The sequence below is a fragment of the Parambassis ranga genome, chromosome 15 (assembly GCF_900634625.1).
Source record: "Parambassis ranga chromosome 15, fParRan2.1, whole genome shotgun sequence".
Lineage (NCBI taxonomy): Eukaryota > Metazoa > Chordata > Actinopteri > Ambassidae > Parambassis > Parambassis ranga.
In genome coordinates this window covers 8,674,779-8,695,405 of record NC_041035.1, presented here as the reverse complement: position 1 = coordinate 8,695,405, position 20,627 = coordinate 8,674,779, and the positions used below count along the sequence as shown (strand labels likewise).

Genomic DNA, 20,627 nt, shown 5'->3' with positions numbered 1-20,627 from the left:
GCCTCTTTAATAAACTTCATCTCCTTTAGGCTTCAATGACTTGCGTGAGTAGTGTTGGAGCTAGCATTAGTGCTAATTGTAATAATAACACCAACAGTAGATACTGTTATAGCTGTATAAACGGTTGGGTAATAGTAGTTACAAAGTCATTCAAAATAGCAATGAAGTCACAGCCTAAGTGTTTGCATTAGTGCAGCAGCAGTAGTAGGAATCATCTGAAATGAAAAACAGTTGTTTAATAGCCCTGTCAAACTCTGGCATCTGCTTTGATGCATTACACCACAAGGTGGACAGCAGAGCAGCAAACCAGAGACAATCTAGCTCTGAGCCTGTGTACAGATAATTTGACAGTGCTGAGCATCGGCTGTGCTGTTGTCTATGTCTTCCTCCTATTGCTGTCTCTCACGCACCTTTCCATCTTTGTCATAATACACCGGACAAACCCTCCGAACTATTCAGGAGAGAAATTGCAACGGGCCCCTTACTGACAGAGAGAAAGTGAGCTATAACAGGAGAGAGGAGAAAATGGGGATGAAAGAAGGAATGTTAAATAAGGGAAGTTTGCAAAACTTGAAAAGGACCAAAACTTTCCTCTTTCTCCTTCCCCACTCTGCATCCATTCCATCATTCTGTCCCATCCCTCCTCCCCACACTGCATCTATTCACACTTGTTAATCTCCCTCCCTACACACGGTATCTCTCTCTCGTTCTATCAGAGAAAACAGAATCAGGGTAGAGTCAGCCTGGAGGCAAACCTATTTAGATCAGCTATTTTGCAATTCCTTTATTCTGCTGCAAAATCATTCATTGCTCTCCCTAAAGGAATATATCAGGGCCCCAGCGGCTCGTTTACGACTTACAATGTATTTCTATGGGAATGCATTGAAAAACATCATGGGACGAGCAGTGCAAAAATAATTTAGGCAATAAAGGTAATGGCATGTTTATTTTGTGAATGTTCTTCATTATGGATCTGTCTACATTTGCGCAGCAGCTATTTTTAACTCACGTCACATTACGGGTGTGAAACTTATGTGTACTGACTGAATGCCTCTGTAGCTTGCAGAGGTGCATTTTAGGGCTGTTAAATTTTCACTCACGTTAATAACGTATCTTCTCCTATGTGTTTGAGCATTACACTATTACTATTCTATTATCTACTATTGTTTATTATACCATAAACCTTTATGGCATTCAGTGTGGACAGCAAAGTAAGAATGTCATTGTACAAGGAAACTTGTTTTCTTATTGTGCATAAGACAATAAACGCTTTAAATCTGAATCTTGAATTCTGGTTTTTATAAAACAAAAAAATCACATTGCCCAATATGTCTGTTATGTGAAACTTACATGATTCAAAGTCTGTCTTCTGGGTTTACAGTAAATGTATATGTATAATTTCTATGGTTATAATGTGTTTCCTGTCATCTGTATCCTTTGATTATAGGTGATGAGGGACACTGATTGAAAAATGATTGCATGATAAGAAGCCATAGTGTCTATCAGCTACTTTGTATTAAACACCAGCATTGTAACTCACCAAATATCCACACTGCAGACTGTCATACATATAGCAACTGCTTCACTTTTCATTAAGACATGGTGAATACAGGGTTGCATACTGAAGCAGAGCCTAACCCTGATATTGCATTTCTATTTGTGTGCTGTATGTAAAGGAACCCTTACACACACACACATGATTTCTATGGGGAGTTAGTGATTGAGTTGTTGAATGACACTGTGTGGAAGTCAAACATTTTCTGGTTACAAAATTTCCTCTTCTTGCATATAGATGTGGCCATGGCTGAAATTCTTCTCACTTGAGGCACTTGTGCCGTAGTTTACAGTCATCCTGCGTCACTGTCTCCTCCCAAAGAAGCACACACACAGAGGTATACACACACACACACACAGAGTAACCATGATAGCCGGAAGGACAGTCCATCATTTGATTTGGACAAAGTGTTATTAAAACCCACTTAGTCCTGGCTGTGAGAGTTCTAAGCTATGGAAACTATGCAGTCGGCCACAGGCTGAAAAAGACAGCCCTGCAGACATCTGCTTCAAATCTGACCAAAAACAGCAGAGGCTAAGAAACAGAGAGGGAGTTTCAGACTACTGTTACTAAGACAGCATCTCTCCCATTCATTCATCATGACAGCACACTTAGTTTTCTATCATTACAACTCTTTCTCCATCTCGCAAACAGACTGAACATTTCCAAACAAGCACTGTAAGCAAACTTTTGGTTTCCAAAGCGAACTACCGCAGCTAACAACTGAAGCCTGCCAGCTTGAAGATACACAGAGTTCTACATGTACTCCCCACACACACAGCTACAGTCAAGCATAATTTATCTTTGCTGTGCCATATCTAATCCATTACAAGAACAGAGAACAGCAGAACCTTCCAACCTGGCTTAAGCGCCAAGAAGACAGTGCACCTCCTCCATGCTGAAAAAAAATCTTTGAACGTGGTACAAAAGTGGAAATGTCTAAAGACAGACAGAGGTTAATACTACTTTGGTATCAGTGCTTGACACCGCTGCATGTTGGGACAAGTTGGGTGAGCTTATCAAACCAGCACACAGTTTCAATGAACAAGCATGACATGAGCGCCCTACATCACAGCACTCATGGCTGTATGTGTAAGGTCTACACAAACAATTACAAGGACAATAAATGCACATGAAAAAACACGTAGAACCACCAACAGCATACAACATACAACATAAACCTAAACGTTTAATGTACCTGGTTCGTGTTTGAGACAGTGTGTCAAATTATTTCACTACAATCCAAGATTTAAAGAACAAAAAGGGGACTTAGTTTCAAACCACAGTGCAAACATTTGGCCTGTGGCCGGAGCCAAATCCCTCCACTGTGAGTGATGAAAAGTGGGCTGTGAGCACAGTAACCACAGTGGTAAAAGGTCTTCTGAAATGTGGTTAAATAGCAATCAGAAACCTCGCCATGACTCACCATCAACAAGCATTACAAGCATTTGGCTAAGTAGAGCTTTGAACTGTGGCGGCATCATTTCACAGCAGGGATCCTTGAATTGAAAATCAGGTCCTTTTTCATCCTGAAAACACAACAAAAAAGCCTCTAGCTGACTGCAGGAGTGGTTGCTCTGGGATGTTCTCACACAGAATAAAGGCCAACAAAAGGACAACTGCATTTTTGTTTTAAACCTTTTGTGGACCTAAATTAAAGCAACCAGATTGATGTTCCTTTTTAGCATTTCTCTGACCCCCTCTAGAGTTCTTGTACTGTTTCCAGCAACCAGCTCCTCCTTGTTTTCCATTACACAACTTACTCAAAGAAACTTCAATTCTTCTCATTCCATTCCAATGTCCTGACAATCCATCTGCTTAAAATTCAAACCATCGACCATCCAGCAATAACCCAGTTTCTAAACTTCTTGGCTCCTTGAACTCCGACGCTGAGCTATAGTGCTGAGTGTACAGCAATACAAAGTGTACAGATCAATAAAACCCACAGCAGACCAAAACAGCAGCACGGCAGAGTCTGAAGTCAAAAGAAGAATCAAGAGACTTATGGAGATAAAAGAAGAGAATGAATGAGACAAAGTACAAAGTAAAGGTAAAACGCATAAAGGTGTAGGGGGATTGTTGATTTCGCTGAGTGCCCACTGAGCAGTCCACCTCACCGCTCATCGTGACCACCACATCACACCAACACCCTCGCTTTCTCACATCATCAGCAAAAGCATTTGCAACATTACACAGACACAGAGCATGAAAAATTATCAAGAAAAATGACAGTAATGCTGATAAATATCAGCATGAAAATCATTTATGATTCAAAGATAACAGGGATGTTACTCACAAGATCTCGTCGTTTTGAAATTCCAGGACACCGTGACTGTCTTCAAAGTCCTCTCCGCCACCTCGTGCAGTTCCCTCTATGGTCTTGTAGGGCAGCATGACCACGCCGCGAGCCCCTGACGTTCTCAGCACCTTCACCTCCATTGTGCCAACACTTTCGCTGACATGGCATACAGGGTCCTCAAAGGTAAAGATACCGGCATGGTCGTCATCAAAGATGGTAACGGTAGCTGTGGATGGCAAGCCGAGGCAGGCCACTGAGTCCACGTGATTAGCTGACTCGCCTTCCTCGGGCTCCTCGCCTTCTGATGTCAACACCTTGACATTGGAAAGGTGAATCAGGAAGTTTTCATCCTCCTCAAAAATGTCGTCGTCAATGATCCCGACGCGGACCTCCTTCATCGTCTCACCGGGCTTGAACACCACCACGCCTTCTGTGAACTCGTAGTCTGAGCCAGCATTGGCGGTGCCGTCTTCGGTCCGGTACTCCACTGAAACCGTTTTGCCCAGGTCACCGCCACGTCGTATCACGTTCACTGCCACTGTGCCGCAGTTCTCAAGGCACTGGTAAGAACCGGGCTCAAAAAAGATCTTAGAGATGGGGTCATTTTCACCAGCATCGGAGCGAACTTCATGCATGCTGACGGCCTTTCTTGCCTGATCGGCGGCATGTTTTTTCAGGATGTTGCCAGCACCTGTCATCAGCCGGGTGGCCTGGCAACGATAGAAAGCACGGCTCTTTTGCTGCTGGCTGAGGACTTGGTAGTTGGCAAGCTCGATGAGTTGTTCCACCTGGTGAAACAAAAGATAAAAAGGCACAAACGGTGTAAAGAACATGTTCTCTGCATGATTAGAGGAGTCCTGACCCTCAGATTGCTCCGTCACAGGAGACATGTTTGAAGTTGTCAAACATCCATCATCACAGAGACAGACACAGAGCAGTGATTTTACAATGAGTCACATGTACAGCACAGTATGGGGTAAACCAGCTAGATGTGTACTGTATACTGTAGATATATAGTTCTCAAATGTCCTAGTAAAAGTAGATTTGAATACATTTGTGGCTTCTTATCTTTTGGCTTAAATCATTGAACATCAGTCAGCACTGCCAGAAACTAAAAACAAAGAATCAGACTTTCAGCTTTCTTTTTGTCCTTGAATGCAACATATGATTATCTCAAAACCAAATCTATGCTTAAAGATTTATTTTATTTTATTTTATTTTATTAACAATGCCTTATTCTACATGTTTTTTTACACCCATTCTTTCAGCAGTTTCAGCAGTGGTGACAAAAGTTCAATTAATATTTTGACTGACGTGAAGACTGCATTGACAAAGAGTAGTGAGGACAGAAGACTGATAAAAATAAAACACGTTTAAGCAGCAACAACAACAGTGCATCGTGGCTTTAAGGAAAAGGTTATATTACCCCAAGTCTGGATACTGTTTTAATACAACCAAATTCAGCAAAAAAAATAGCAGTTTCTGATTACATGCTTCCATTGTTAGATGCTGTGACGAAGCTTCTTGTAAACAGGCTGCAATCTTGATCAGCCATTACCGAGGCTGCGTGTGCAGCAGATAAAAATATCACTGAAGGTTAAGTAATTTGTTTTTCCTACCTGAAGAAACATCTGAGATAATCAGACGGCTTTGATAGAAAAAACTGATGATTTTCAAGTTACTGTCTTATCTACATAACTGCATGGGTTATATCACAAAATCTTTGCATGTAATCTTGTATAAATAAATTAAGCATGTTGATTTTTATTACAATGTTCTGAATGTATTAAGCCTTAGCAGACAGGGGGAAAAAGAGACTATGCTATTCCTGCTGGTTAACATTGACATGAACTAATGAGTTCCAGCAAGCTGAAAAAAGATAATTTCAAAGCAAACATATCAGTTTCCTTTAGAATTATCTTTGTCAAATTAATGTGAGATGTTGTAATGAGACCATATCTGCATTTATCACAGTGTAAGAGGAGAGCAAAGAGAAGGTGTATCATCTGTTGCTGATTATTTCATTTCCTATAAAGGCAGCAGTGCAAAAAATGACAAAAACAACAACAACCCTGGCAGAGGGAGAAGAAGCAATTTATCCTTTTAAGTTGTTTTGTTACCCACCTCTTTGTCAGGGTGTTTCTGTTTGAGCTCCTTCAGGATCTTGGCCATGTCTCTGCGGGTTTCCTCTTCATCCAGGTCCTTCTCATCAAGATCCAAACCCAGTGGTCCATCCAGGAAGTCAACACCGTGAGAGTTCAGCATCTTGCCATCCATCTCAATGTCCACCTTAAAATGGAGCATAGGACAAATTAATCAGCACCATTGAAGGAAACGAGTATGTGTACTACAAATGGCCTATAGCAGTGATTGTCTAAATCCTATTTCTACTGTTGTGTTCAATAGCACCTTATCACAGCATGTATCTTTCCTACAAATGTTGTTCAGAACAGATTTTTTAACAAATCGTCTGTAGCTCTTTAACCAAGATTTAAAACCTTAAATAATTAAGCTCTTCCCTCAGGAACACTGCTGGTTTTATGTTAGTAATTCTTTTTCCAGTAGATATAAGTGCTTTTCATGTACTAATGGAACACTGATACTTAATAATCTCATCAGAGAACTACAAGCAATGCTAACATGAGCAATTTTCAAATTTGGAGGAAGAGACACAAAGAGGCTCTGAATTAACTGAGTGGAGAATCAATGTACTTTCTACATCACTGTGCTGGGAAACTAATTAGATTAGTGTGATGCTCTGCATCATCTCACAGAGCATCAGATAGTCAAAACAGGAAATTAAAAGGTGGCAATACTTAAAAACATGTTTGTGTGTATTTGCAGTAATATGCCTTATAGCATAGTTTATTTTGGCAGAATTCCATTCAATAATACAGATAATTGTTTCAGATACACATTACTCATGAGCTCACTTCCGCCTACATCTTCCTCATCTTATCCACACTGTGTCTGGATGACAACAGCTTAATTAATTTGTACTGGATAGCTCATCATAAAATGATTCTACTGTAGCTTGTGTGAGGTGAGAAATAACAAGGAGGTTTCTTAGCAAGAAAGAAGCAGTCTAATGTTCAGGCAAGTTACATTCTAATGGTCACCTGACTCACACATGGTCACCTTGTTAGTGTGCTACTTGCACCAGTTCATTTACTCCACTGTGCCAAACCATCATGTTATGTGGGAGATTTGGGTTTAATTAGCTTTGATCTGTATTTAGTTGCAGTTTGTGTAGATCTTTGCTGTGTCCCAACTCTGGTGCTAAATCCTAGACGTATTTCAAGGCTGTCACTGTGGCATAGCAAGCCTGTTTACAGTCCCATTCAAAATGTGGCCAACAAATGCATTCTTCTCTTTCCTGGTCAAGAAGGATGCATCAGGTGGATGCTTCACCAAAAGCATATCCCAGGATTCATTGCACACTAGCCACAGCTGGATTCTTTTTATAACACACTCCACAAGCTGAGCTCTAACAGGTAGAGAGTAAACGTTTTAATGTAAATATGAACTGTGGGTTGCTAGGCATCAAGTGCAGTGCCTTGCAATAAACAGGAAGTTCCACAGACCAGACTGTCCTACTTAATAACTGTTGGTGAGACCACATCCTTTGGATTTAATAACAGCTTTTGCATGTTATTTGGTGTGGCCAAACAATGATACAGAGTACCTAATGTGTCACTGTGTTAAGTGGTCTGTGACGTTATGTTGAGACTAATTTTGGGGAAAACAAAGCATAATAAATATAAACATAAACAAACTTAAACAATAAAGTACAATAGTCAAATCAGTGAATCATAATACCTAAGTGACAGCAGATAATAGCATACCTTGGAGGGAAGTGGACGGTCACCCTCAGTCTCAATGATCATTCCACGCTGCTTGCCAGTGCGGTAGCGCTTGTAGACATATTTGTAGAACAGCAGGCGGCGGTCGGCCACCCAGGCGAACACCACGCAGATGGGGAAGAAGAGGAAGGTGAGCAGCCCCTCCCAAACCTGTACAACACCAGGTGAGATGACTGACAGGATCAGGTAGAGCCAGATGTAGGCAAAGATACTCCAGGTGGCCGTGACGAAGAAGACACGGAGGTGCTTGACCTTCCTCGTCTCGCCGTCGGGTACAACGTACACACAAATCCCGATGATGACAAACATGTTGAATGCTGCAGAACCAACGATGGTGGAGGGACCTAGTGTGCCAGCGTGAAATCCGTGACCAATAATTTCTATGACAGACAAGAGAATCTCAGGAGCTGAGGAGCCCAGAGCCATGAGGGTGAGATTAGAGACGGTCTCGTTCCAGATCCGGACAGTGGTGGTGGTGGTTTCCCCATTGGGTTTCTTAATTGTGATCTCCTTCTCTTGTGATGTGATAACCTCTATTGATGCCATGAAGCGGTCTGCAATGATGGACACACCCAGGAACATGTAGACCAGAGCCACAAAGTAAACCGTTGCTCGAGCGACCTTGTCCCCAAAAGACGGATTTACGGGCTCCCAGAGAGGAAGGAGCACCCCGTGTGAACATGGCTCGGCCTTGCTGCACTCAGTTTTATTGGCGGAGACTGCCGAAACCGATCCACCCAAGTTTGGTTCAGGGGGGGCACCTGCCAATGTGGGATGGGGCTCGAGGAGGAGAATCACAGTAACGACTGCAAACCTCAGGGCAGGGGACAGGAGCGAGGAGCGATCCCAACGGCCCATGATGACGTCAATGTCGGTACTGTGAATGAGTGAAGATGTTGAACCTTCAAAGAGAAGACCACAGACAATTATTAGTTATACACCAACTCACCAACTATGGTTTGTATTTGTTTTATTTTGAGTAAAAAGTGACGCAGTGAAACATCAAATCTGTATTTGTCTGAAAAAAATCTAGCTGACGCTGAAATATCATCTCTGCCTGCACAACACTACGCGACACTTCTCCTGGAGGCATCAAGAAGTGAGGAAATTTGAAACAAAAAGGAAAACATATGTGGCAGGTAAAATGTTTCCAAATCCAAAAAAAACCACACCAAAGATTAACTTTGACTCCTGAGCTCAGCAGTGCGGATTTCTAGTTCCGAAATCTCTCTGCCACATTCCTGTAGCAATAACACTCTGCTCGGCCTAATACAGTACGACCAGGAGTGGCTTGTTCTGATAACACTCACTAAACTTCAGTTAACAACAGTTGCTTGTAAATTTACTTAAACATCCAGAACCTCTATCAAACTGTTACAGGACTATGAATTTTGTGCTTTATTTTATCCGTTTCCCTTCAGTCTGCGATTTCATCTGTTAACTTAAAAAGACTCTAGCGCTTAGCTGGAAGTTATTTATTCAGGAGCCTGTAACAATAAATCTTGCACCTGCTCTTCATCCTGTTATTTTACTGTGGATATGACTGCTGTCCTTCATCCTTTACAGTGAGATCTGTACATCTTGATGGTAAGCAAAGGTGTATCAGTGAAAGTCCCCCTTCTGTGCATGCTGGTTCAGTACCAGGCTCAGTACCAGGCTCAGTACCAGGCTTGCTGGGACACTTAGAGTAGTTGTTACATTGGCTATACTAATATGAAAAGCAGCCATTGCTGGTGACTCTTTTAACAACATTTCAGATGAAGTGCCTCATTCAGAGAGCACAAATCCCAACACTGAGTCACTTAATCAATTTCAATGCAACAGAGTCCACACAAACAAAATGAGGCAAAACTGAAAGTACCAAATAACATCATCATTTGCTAGGTATCAATTTCAATCCCTGCAGCCCAGCCCAGCACAACATATTCAGCACTGTTACCACACATGACAAGCTAATTGCACATCATTGGGTCATTTTCCACAGGAAGAATATCCATCTGTATATAGTTGTGTGTGGTTATGAGGGTAGACTATGCACAATGCGCTCAAGTGCATCCAGAGAGGCAGGCAAATTACATCAACATAATAAACTGTATGCAGTTTGTGCTAAGCACAAGAGGCTTACAGAGAAGAAACTAAATGCAAATAACATTAACAGCATTTCCTCATTGATCTGGTTAACCCTGTCATGCATTTATAAAACATATGTGCTGACACAAATGAGCAGTCACATTTCAGGAAACAGATGTATAGTCATTTCTGAACTTAAAGTCACTTCTAATATGCAAGTGTTTGTGGATCATTAACTTTTTAAGGAGATGCATACACATGTGCTCTTCTAGAATAAACAATTAAAAAATAAAAACCAGTCCACAAATGTATAAATAACCTGCAGCAAAAAAAGGAACCTCCACGCAGATTTTGCATTTTTGTCTGAGCTGTTACAGCTTATTTACACACATAATTCTGTCCACAGTGCTGTGTATGAATAGTTTAAGCCAGATTTCTGGACCATATTAAATATGAGACAACATTCTTTGTATTATGACATTTAAAAGATGTGCAGGATTCCGAGGGCGTAGATTTGCATTGGTGGGGAACTAAAATTCCAACAACTGTCTGGCACTCGCTGCCTCGCATGCGTTTTGGCACTGCCAACCATCGTAGCCATTCGGATGAGCGAATGGGGCTGGAAGAATGAGCAACATGTCCATCACAAGGTAGCCAAGCCCTAAACATAATGAACATAATGCTGTGGTCATCCCTTTACTTATTCCATGGAAAGATAATTACCACTATGTACAACTGAAAACACTGTACACGCACACTACGAGGATTAATCCTCTGAATCAAATCAATAACGAGAACCACGGAACCAAGACCTGAAACAAAGATCAGCTTGAACTCTCTGCAAACAAGCTTCCTGTATGCCAGCATCCATTTCCACATAATTAACTGCTAACACCCTTACATGCAGACACAGCACAATTCACCAGCCATCAATAGTTACATCATTACTTTCCAACCGTAATATACCCCTGAATTTCTATTAAATGACGTGCTGCATAGCCTCAGAAGCTGCTCACTTTTTAAAGCTAAATGAACCACGCACTCCACCAGGGATGTATTACATGTGTGCATGTTCATTGAAGATACATACACATACATAGCCTTGACTAATGGTGTTGACAGAGCCTTGCTACATAAATCAGTTAGTGTGTGTAATGTCAAATCAGTCCACCGATGTTGAATTTAAATATCTGGGTTAAATAAACTGACCGTGACAAGTGTTCAGTTTGACTGCTGTGCACAGTACTCAGTATCAACTGAGTGGGCTCAGCTGTTGGTGTAAGAGCTTTTAACCCAGATGTTAAAAAAAAAAAATCGAATCTTAAGATAATTACACATCTATTTAATTCGACTTCAATTTGCTAAGCTCATAACCAAATATTTTTAGATGGGAGCCAGCAGCTTTTTGCCTTCTACTTCTTGTGTGGCCACGCAAGGCTTTATGTGGCATTTCCAAGTGATCAATAATTCAAGTGTGCTTTGGGATTTGGTTGTTTTCACTTAAGGATGTCATTTTTCTAACAGGCTGATGGCTAAACAGAATGCCCTGTGCCAGCTGTTCTCCTTACAACTGAGTGGTTTCTATAGCTTCAATACAGTAGTGGATTCTAGCGGAGAGGGCCATAAAATGTGGAAACAGTGAAAACAAAATCAACACACAAGAACTGTATGAATAAAAAAATCATGTGAAGTATCTCATCTCACATCCCTTAAATCAGCAGTCAATGACAGTCCCACTCTGCTCATTACTTCAACAAACCATTATTTTATTCATTTCATTAACATTAGAACATTAGGAGACATTAAAATCAGATGCAGAACCTGTTCTGGTCTAACATGCTCACCACATGTGTGAAATACTGTTAATTTATAGATCACACTTTATTAATTTATGTCAAATATTCATCATCTCATGATCCACACAGAAGCTAACAGGAGCAGACAGTGTCTAACACTTGCTGCTCAGTGTTGACGGTAACATGGAGCCTATCCCAGCAATCTACGGGCGAGAGGAGGGGTGCACCCTGGACAGGACGCCAGACCATCACCGGGCTAGGTAGCTCCATATATGTGTAAAACCCAGTGTGCCCTCCAGGACTCACACACCCCTGTAAATTATTTTACAGTGCCATGGGACTGCATGATGTCACGTGACCACTGTGAACAGAGTTGTTCAGAAGTCGGGATTCTGAACTGAGAAGTTATGATGCAAACGTTAAGCTTATGGTGACATCATCTTATTTTCAAAACAATACTGTAGTTTCTTACTGAACTAAAAACTTTAGATTTAGTATGGCTGGCAGTGGACCAAACCACAATGTTTTGCATCTGCAGTACACGTGCTTACAATGACTTATGTAACTTTGCTTTCCGTAAAAAGAGAGGGATCATTGATGGATAAATGACGTGGCAGACATGGCATAACAGAGTCCTCACACAACAACGTCAGTAATATTGTGCCCGATGTAACTTAATATCAGCATTCACAGTCCCTTCTAACAAAATACAGCTACCCAGAGCTCTTGTTTTCATTCCTTCCCTCCTGCTTGCTTAAAATTCATCCTCACAAACAGAAAACCCAGCTAAACATTGCTTACACAATCTTACTTGCGTTACACTTAATCAGCAGATTACACTTCAGACTTAAGATAAGCACCTGTTCTGTATATTTCTGGGTTTTGTTGGATGTTAAATAGATCCTCAGGGAATAAGCAACTGCAATTTTCTCTCTGCATAAGAGCATCGCTGTCAGGATGCCCCCATCAGTATCAGCACCAAACCGTGCTGCTAACCCCAGAGAGCTGTAGGTTGCTGACCAGCGGCTACCATTTTAGATTTTGTAATAGAAATATCAAGATTCAAAATATCCAGCCATCCTCTAGTGCTATGACCTCAAAAAGTTGGCTTTATTTCAAGAGGAACACAAGACAGAAAAAACACAGAGAACCACTGAATCCTTCTCCCCAGAGACAAAAACAAAAGCACCATATATACAGTTAAGAAAACCAAAACCATGTGCTTGCAGTGAGGCAAGCTGTTCCTTCTCTGCCCCAGTACTGTCATTGCTCAGGAACCTCCAAAAACAGCCACCCAAAGGTGCCAAGAGGCAAAGTGCATAAGACATGAATCTAGTTTCACCATAAAGCACTAATGTTCGTCTGAAAGTGAATCACACACAGACCATGAAATGCCTCAGCTTAATGCTCAGAGGAGAAGCCTGTCTGAGATGTATTTTACTCACTATGGGACAAGAGGCGACGATAAAATATTTAAAGCAGAGAGTGAAAGAGACAAAGAATTATGGTGAGGTAAACAGAAATGGAAATGAATAGCACGCAATATAGAAACCAGCAAGGCGGAGGAATAGAAAAGTGAGGAATTGGAGACGAGGGGGCTGACCTCACCTCCCCTAACGAGATAAAACCACAGGGATACTCCACTGTGTGTAAGTGTAAGAGCAGGACAAAGCAGAAACACCCACACACGCACACTAGCCCCTGCAAACAACTGAAGATTAATGGTCTGCGTTTACCGTCATTAGAGTGATGTTGAGCTCTTTTAGCCCGGTTCTGCCTAGCAGCCGATCCTCAAGCCAAGATGTCTCGTCATATTATTACACTTGGAGAGGAGAAAATTATCAGACTGGCACTGTAATACATGGGATTACTTCCTAGTGCCTGTCTATCCATTGACATTGTCTGTATGTCTGTCTATCAAGGATGTGACAAGGGGCATGTGGGAGGACACTGATGAGCAAACAGTGGGGAATAAACAGGAGCTGCGCAAGCAAAGAAAAAAAAAACTCTTTCTTATCTACTAACTTGGCCACAGGCAAATTTTTATCTTTATCTCAGCCACATAAAAGTGTTTGTGGTATAACATTTAAAGCACAGGATAACATTATTATCACAGACTCATAAACCTTAAAATTGATAGAAATTGCACTTTAAGTTGCACTAACCGATATATAGACCCATTATTATCCCACAGCTCTAGCGGGCATTTTAGCTCTGCTTTGCCAGCTGTTCTAGTTTTTGCGCCCACATCTCTGCTGCTTTGGTTCAGTCATGCTGCCATTTTTCCAGCACAAGAAAGCAGCTGTTATCGGGGCAAAAACCAATGATGTACCCATAATATACACCAAAGTGCTGACAGACACTGTTAGCTACTAGGTGGGGGGACATACAGGAGCATCTAACAGCTTAAGGAGTTATAGTTCCTTGAGGAATTAGGCCCAAAATTGGATTTCTTTCAGCTCAATTTTCTCTCTTACTTTTTTGTGTCTGTAACTGTTATCCCTCCCTGTGCCAACAATTAGTGGATGAGGTTTTTCCCTAATTAATCAAAGGAAGTGAGGGGCCGTCTTATAACCTGGATAGTCTTTATATGCATTACTTGGAAGGTTTGTCCTTCCTTATCATCCAGAAAACTGCCATTTAGCAAGACTGTCCCATATTTCTTATGTTCAGTGGTACTTTTTATCATCAAGGTAAAATTACTGCGTTTATCTGGGACAATCACACAGATCTGTAAGTGTCATGTGTTTACGCTGGTAGTAGCACACCTTGTCTTCGTGCCGTATAGAGGAGTCTATTCCTGTAGCATTAAATGTAGCACTTTGGCTAATAAACGCTGCTGATCCTCCCAGTGGTTATACCTGGATTGTTTACCATGCATTTCCTAAAGTTAATGTGGCAATGATTTATTTGCATTACTGTGATACTGAGCTGGCATGTTTCTCACTGACAGAATCAGTGGCCTGCTTCCTGCCTAGGATATATACAACTCACATTCACTGAATGTAGCTGTGCATTCAGGTATAAACTAAATGATGAATGCATATAGCAGAAACCTACCAATCAGACTATTGATTTCTAGTAGATGAACTCTGCTTCTGGGTTTGACACGGGTGGCTACCCATTAGCTTAATAGCTATTGTTGTCACAGCATCACATATTAGCATAAGTACCTTGAGCCACAATGTTGACTGGCCAAGGAAGATTTGAAAAAAAAATACATATATATATATATAAAGACAGAAAGAAAAATCTGATCTGCAGCAACATGCTCATGGCTTGACCTGCAAAGCGGACCCTGTTTATAGTAAACTATAATCAATTTTTTGGTGCATGAGAAATCTTGAAATTGATCCGGCCCTTTAATATGTTCGAAACTCCACCACAATTTAAAGCTATAATAAGCCTGGCACCACTGTAAAATCGTATTGGAATTTGGCAGTACACTGATGGCAACAATGCCACTGGATGACAATTTATCATCATATATTACACAATATACAATAATGTTCAGCCAAGAATGGGGCTCAGACCTGAAGCCATGAGCCTGGTGTGTGCAGTCAATCACATTAAAAACAGACATAATCACTGCTTTATGTGGACTCACTGAGAGTCAACCTGAATTCAAATGTGAAGAAAAAGTTCTTTGATTGTGTCATCATTAGATAACACATTACATTAGGTTGTGATGCGTAAAATCAATCAAGCACCACTGCTGGAAGATATTTTTCTGTCATCAAGAACTAACTGCATTACTGCTGGAAGATAAATAAAGCAGTAAAGACCCCTGGCTGCCGTTTTTTTCATATTGTAAATAAATATTTCATGCCACCCTCAGCAGATGAGCTGCAGTTCCTCTGTGCCGTGCCCATAATGCTTCGACTGAAGTCAGCTGAGGAAAAAAAAAATGCCTGGAAAGCCTTGATGGTACCTGCCTGATGTGCCAAACACTGCTCACAAGACAAGGCGTTTGTAGTGTCACATCAGGGGAATCAAAAGCTGCCGTTTGCCGCCTCCTCTAAGATTGTGTGTGTGCCAGATTTATGAGGACAAATATCTGATGTGTGAAGCTCCATTACTCTTTTAGAAGGAAACATTTCCCAAAGCAGGCATCGCGCTGGTTCCACGATTTCTCATTTCACAAAAAAAAATCATTTTCCAATTTACTGAGAAACACACTGAAACTCAACCTCTGGGTCCGGACTCAGATTCTCTCATCAACCTGCTCTGCACTGATGCGCAAAGCCACTCCATCAGCCCAGCAGCATCTGGCGCAAAAGATGGGGGACCTGCAGACTTGCGCAAATGTGCCCCTCAATGCGCATTTCGCGTTTTGCAAGGATTACCATATTTTAGGGAAAATGTAGCCGGGACTGCGCATGTTTGTCACCCGACTTCCACACTGAGCGCCTATAAAAAGGTGAGAGCGTGGTTATCTGAACGTGCTCTGCATCCGTAATTCTTATTCCTCTATAAATAAGTGAGGCAGGCAGGCTGGACTTTAAAAATGTGAGGAAAGGACATGGAAAGGGAGTGGGAGTGAAAAACGAAAAACAAAAAAAAATGCCTTAACTAGCTGTTTATAGTAACACAAAAATGACAAAAATGAAATTTCCTATCCCACTCAGTGATTTCTAAACCCCAATCTCCATACCACAGAGGAGGAAAGGCGCTGTGTGGAACGCGTGGTGGGGGAGGATGAGGTGAGGAAACATCGTCTCCACATCGCATCCAAACCCCTCCGACGCATGGTGCTTTCAAGTCTCCAAACGGGGCTCCTTGAGAGGCAACGGTCCCCTTTGCATCCCATACACTCCACCTCTCTCCCTCAAAAAACCTTCCACCAGACAATGCCGCGAAACAGAGGCGAAGACCCCACTCATTCATCACTATTAACCTCATTATGCCCACTGAAAAAAGCACCCCCGAAAACTGCACAACGTCCTACCTTTGAAATCCCGTGCGTGTCCACAATCCGGAGAAGACAGTCAGTAGTAAAAGCAGCACGGTAGCTCTACTAGTAATACTAGCAGCACAAGGAGTAAGAGGAGGAGTGGTGGTGGTAGTAGAGGTAAGCCAGTAGTGGGGAATGGTAATGGAGACGCAGGGAGCTCTTATACGCCAGCCAAGTCGGCGTATCCACGGACCGAGACGCACAAAAGGAGGGGAGAGGAGTCCGGATTCCCATGCACTGACAGTTTTTTTTTATTTGTTGCTGTTGTTTTTCTGCAGTTGCCTACTCCTGGTTTCCATACAGCGCGACCTGAGTGACCTGTATGATCGGATGACCGGAGCGGTGCTTCATCAGCAAACCCGCATTAGTTGGGACGAGGCGCGCAGCACGGCGGACTTCTTCCTCATTCTTCCCTTCGCGTTTTCCCCCCCCACACTTCGCTCCGTGCAAGCGCAAGAGAGAAAAAGGAGCGCGCGCGTGTGTGTTTGCGTGTGTCTTATGAGAGTGTGAGTGAGAGAGTGTGTGTCCGCGTGTGAGCAGGTCTCTCCTTCGTCTTTTCTTCTCACACACCGACTGAGGATCAGTTCGCCCTCCTCCCTCCCTCTCTCTCACTCTCTCTCTCTCTCTCTCTCTCTCTCTCTGCTGAGTGTGTGCGCGTCTCCCTCACTTCTCGGCGGTTGTGTGTGTCCACACACACACACACACATATCTTGCTTTCTTTCTCCCCCGACTCTCTCTCTCTCTTTTCTCTTCACTCCTCCTTCGGGTTAATATCAATATCCCATTGAAAACGGTCCAGAAAGATGTCACATCCCACTCTTCCTGTCTGTCTCACTTCATATGGGGAAGCGTCATATGAAAGAGGAAATGTGACATTTACTACGTTCAGTCAACTTCTTACCCTATGAAACATGCTCATTCCTGATTGGCTAGCAGGTGTCCATTCACTCTATATGATAAGGTTGTAAAAATCAGGGGTCAAATTCACAGAGCATCTATAAATGACAAATAAAATAAAGGGTGTGTCACTTTGTCACTAACTTTATAATACAACTACACTACTCAAATATGAATATCAGCTAAACTTAATACTCAATATGTCTCAAAAACCACCCTGAACCTAAAATAACTAATTTAAATGGCAACCACCTATTTCTTCCCCCCATTGATAGCAATCCATTGATAAATCACTCACAAATCAGCCAGTCAGCGTTGTGGGAAAGTTCATTCATAGTTTCCATGGCAACAGGGTTGACACCGCCCATTTGGTTTACAAAATGTGCTCCAAGCAGCTTAGTCCACAAGTCCTAAAGCGAACTGACCTTTGGGAAGTTTTACCACAACAAAACAAAACAAACAAACATGGTAGTAGTAGTAGTATAGTTTTAACATGTAATAGCCAAATATTAAGCATACGAGGTGCAAAATAAAATACGTAAGCAACAAAGAAAAAATGATGCTACTCTAGAAAGGATTTGCACAAAATATGTTTCTGCTACATACAGTATATAATATGGAGTCAAATACATTCTCACATAATTCACAGTCCATACATCCGCTCTATGCTTGCCATGTGTTGTAATGTAAGTGTTGTGTTTAGGCAAGAAGGGGGTCGACTACTGTGGAGTACTTGTACAGAATGACTGCAGTAAAATTAATTCATATAATTACATATAAGGACCATTATTCCTACGTATCCTATATTTGTACTTTTTTTGGTCAGAATTACTGTTATTGTTAAATGCAGACACTAAGACTCACCCTATACAGCGTCATAGTGAAACAGCCGGAGAAAAAAGAAGCTAAAATCCTGCACCAGGAAATCCAAACTTGTGACATGATAAAAAACTGAAAGGGGTCACCCACCATTATGTGGCAGAGTGCAGAAAAACTTGTCTGAAATGCGGCCTTTGTATTTTCACTGGGGTTAATTGAGAATGAGGAACAGCTGGGTTGGCAGGTGTCTGGGTCAGGTGACCCCAGAGAGAAGGGGAACCTCATTGGATGCAGAGGTAGAAGGAGCAGGCCATAGAAATACATAGAAATACAGTAACAGAGCACATTTAAAGAGTTCATCTCCCGACTGTGCAGGGATGCCTCACAATGACTCCTCCAGTTTGTCACTAAAGTCACTGCTCTAAAAAGGTTAGATCCTGGTGACCTGATCAAACAAACTGGACTGACAAATTTCATGTACAGATTTGGAACAGACCCAGGTTGGAGGAACCCGACAGGGACACCAGAGCAGATGCTGAACAAGGGACAGGTTGTAGCTTGATGGACAGATAAATGCAGTGAAACAGAAGAGACAAGCTCATGCAATGACAAGGGAGGCAGCTAGAAGCTCATGCTGAGAAAGAATTAGATTCTGCTCAGACAGGGTCAGCTAGAGAGACAAAAACAGATGCAAGTCTGGGCAGTTTGAATGACAGAATGGGAGCTGGTATCAAATTCATAGAGGAGCAGAAGCAGAACTACTACAGAGGGAAGAGCGTCAAGAAGCAGAGGGCAAACAAGATGTTAAAACATCACAAAGAAACTGCTGCTGAAAAGCTAATATGGTGGACAGAGGCGATGCAAAGCTGGTTATCGGGGTCAGAGGGCTGACTGCTTTGAATTGATATTCCTGAAAGATGACAAGCCAAGATCCCACAAAATCTGCCTACTGGTAAAAAAAGCGTTTGCCAGCTGATTTACTAAATGTTTGGCAGGCTGATGGTGTTGAACGGGGAAAAGACTGGGACTCTGACACAGGAGGTCTTCAGGGACCAGGAAACAGGACAGGCTGCAAATAGCAGCCATAAAGCTGGCCAACAGAATGACAATTTCATTTGTTCAGCGAGTCATTTCAGGCCTGTTTGATTTCTTTGGCTTTGTACAGCAACAACGTGTTTTAGAGGTGTTTATAAAGATATGCTGCAATTAAAGGATTTTATTGTAGTCAAATCCTTTATGCTTGTGTATGATAAGATTGTACAGAATTTACATTTCTGTCACAGTATTTCCATAAAGTGGGCAGGCAGGCATAGGGGTGGGGGCATCCCTGTGCAGATGTGAAGTTGACACTGGAAGGTAAAAGCTTCAGCCAGTTCATTCATAATTCAGGGGAGCTGCAGGCCGGGGTGCCTCCTTAGAGCACTGGCTTTCTCACAACTGTCAATCAAACAATCTTGGTACAACTATAGGAGCTCTGGAAGAGGGTTTACCATGCCAAAAAAAATTAAAAATTAAAACAAATCATATGATCTAGGAACTCTGCTGCCCAGGAACCCCATGAAGAGAAATACTGAACACACTAAAGAGGAGAGGGACCATCCGGCTTGTTATCACTACATGGTACAAAAGCAGTATCTGTGATGGTTAAGTGATATTGTGCACATGGTATAGGTATCTCAATGCTGTCAATGTAGAATGATAAACACCTTTTAGACAATAAATCTTCCCTCTTCCCTCTCTTAAACTGTTGATTTTCACCTAACACCCTTAAAGAACATTTTACATTGCAAACAAATGTCTAATTTCTCGCTGTGATTTTCGAGTCTCGCTCTCTCTGCATGCCTGATACATACACACTGGATGGTTCAAAGGCCTGGAAATCAATTATCAAACCATGTTTACATACCTTTAGTAAAAATCTGTTGTGACATTGTGGAACAAATAAAGAATATACAATAAAGAAAGCCTTGAACCTTTGAGTTTAAGGCAACTATTTACATAAAACAGGATGGGGCAAATCATTTGAAATTGTGCTTCTGTGTTTTAGGGGATTTTTTTTCTTACTGGGGTACGGTCCTTTGAGAAAACAAGCAGAGGAACTTGCTGCATCCCTGCGGGAACACATTTTATTAGACTGTCACCCTGTTTATGATAATGCTAGACTGCTGTTTTGAAATAGGATAATTTACATATTAGTATAATTTGGAGGTGGCAGAGTAAAATATGGGAAAGACCTTCTGCTAAAGATGGCAATTCATCATGCAGTTACAAAGAGAGTCCGCACTTATAGACACACACAAAGGGAATAAGAGAAAGCACGTTAATTAATTTCTTTCAAGATTCGTTCTCCCCACAAGCACTCGCAACCACTTAT

At 41.8% G+C, this 20,627-nt stretch overlaps 1 protein-coding gene across 2 annotated transcripts in view; it reads right to left on the bottom strand.

The window, feature by feature from the left end:
- The window catches only part of slc8a1b (solute carrier family 8 member 1b), a 98,810-nt gene extending 81,716 nt beyond the window's left edge, over positions 1-17,094 (bottom strand). For both annotated transcript variants that reach the window (XM_028423032.1, XM_028423033.1), the window contains exons 1-4: positions 16,532-17,094; positions 7,700-8,619; positions 5,979-6,143; positions 3,852-4,642 (exon numbers count right to left, since the gene is read on the bottom strand). In XM_028423032.1, coding sequence (XP_028278833.1) covers positions 3,852-4,642; positions 5,979-6,143; positions 7,700-8,575 — 1,832 coding nt within the window. In that variant the 5' untranslated portion in view covers positions 8,576-8,619; positions 16,532-17,094. The remainder of the gene's footprint in view (positions 1-3,851; positions 4,643-5,978; positions 6,144-7,699; positions 8,620-16,531) is intronic.
- Between the last annotated feature and the right edge of the window lie 3,533 nt (positions 17,095-20,627).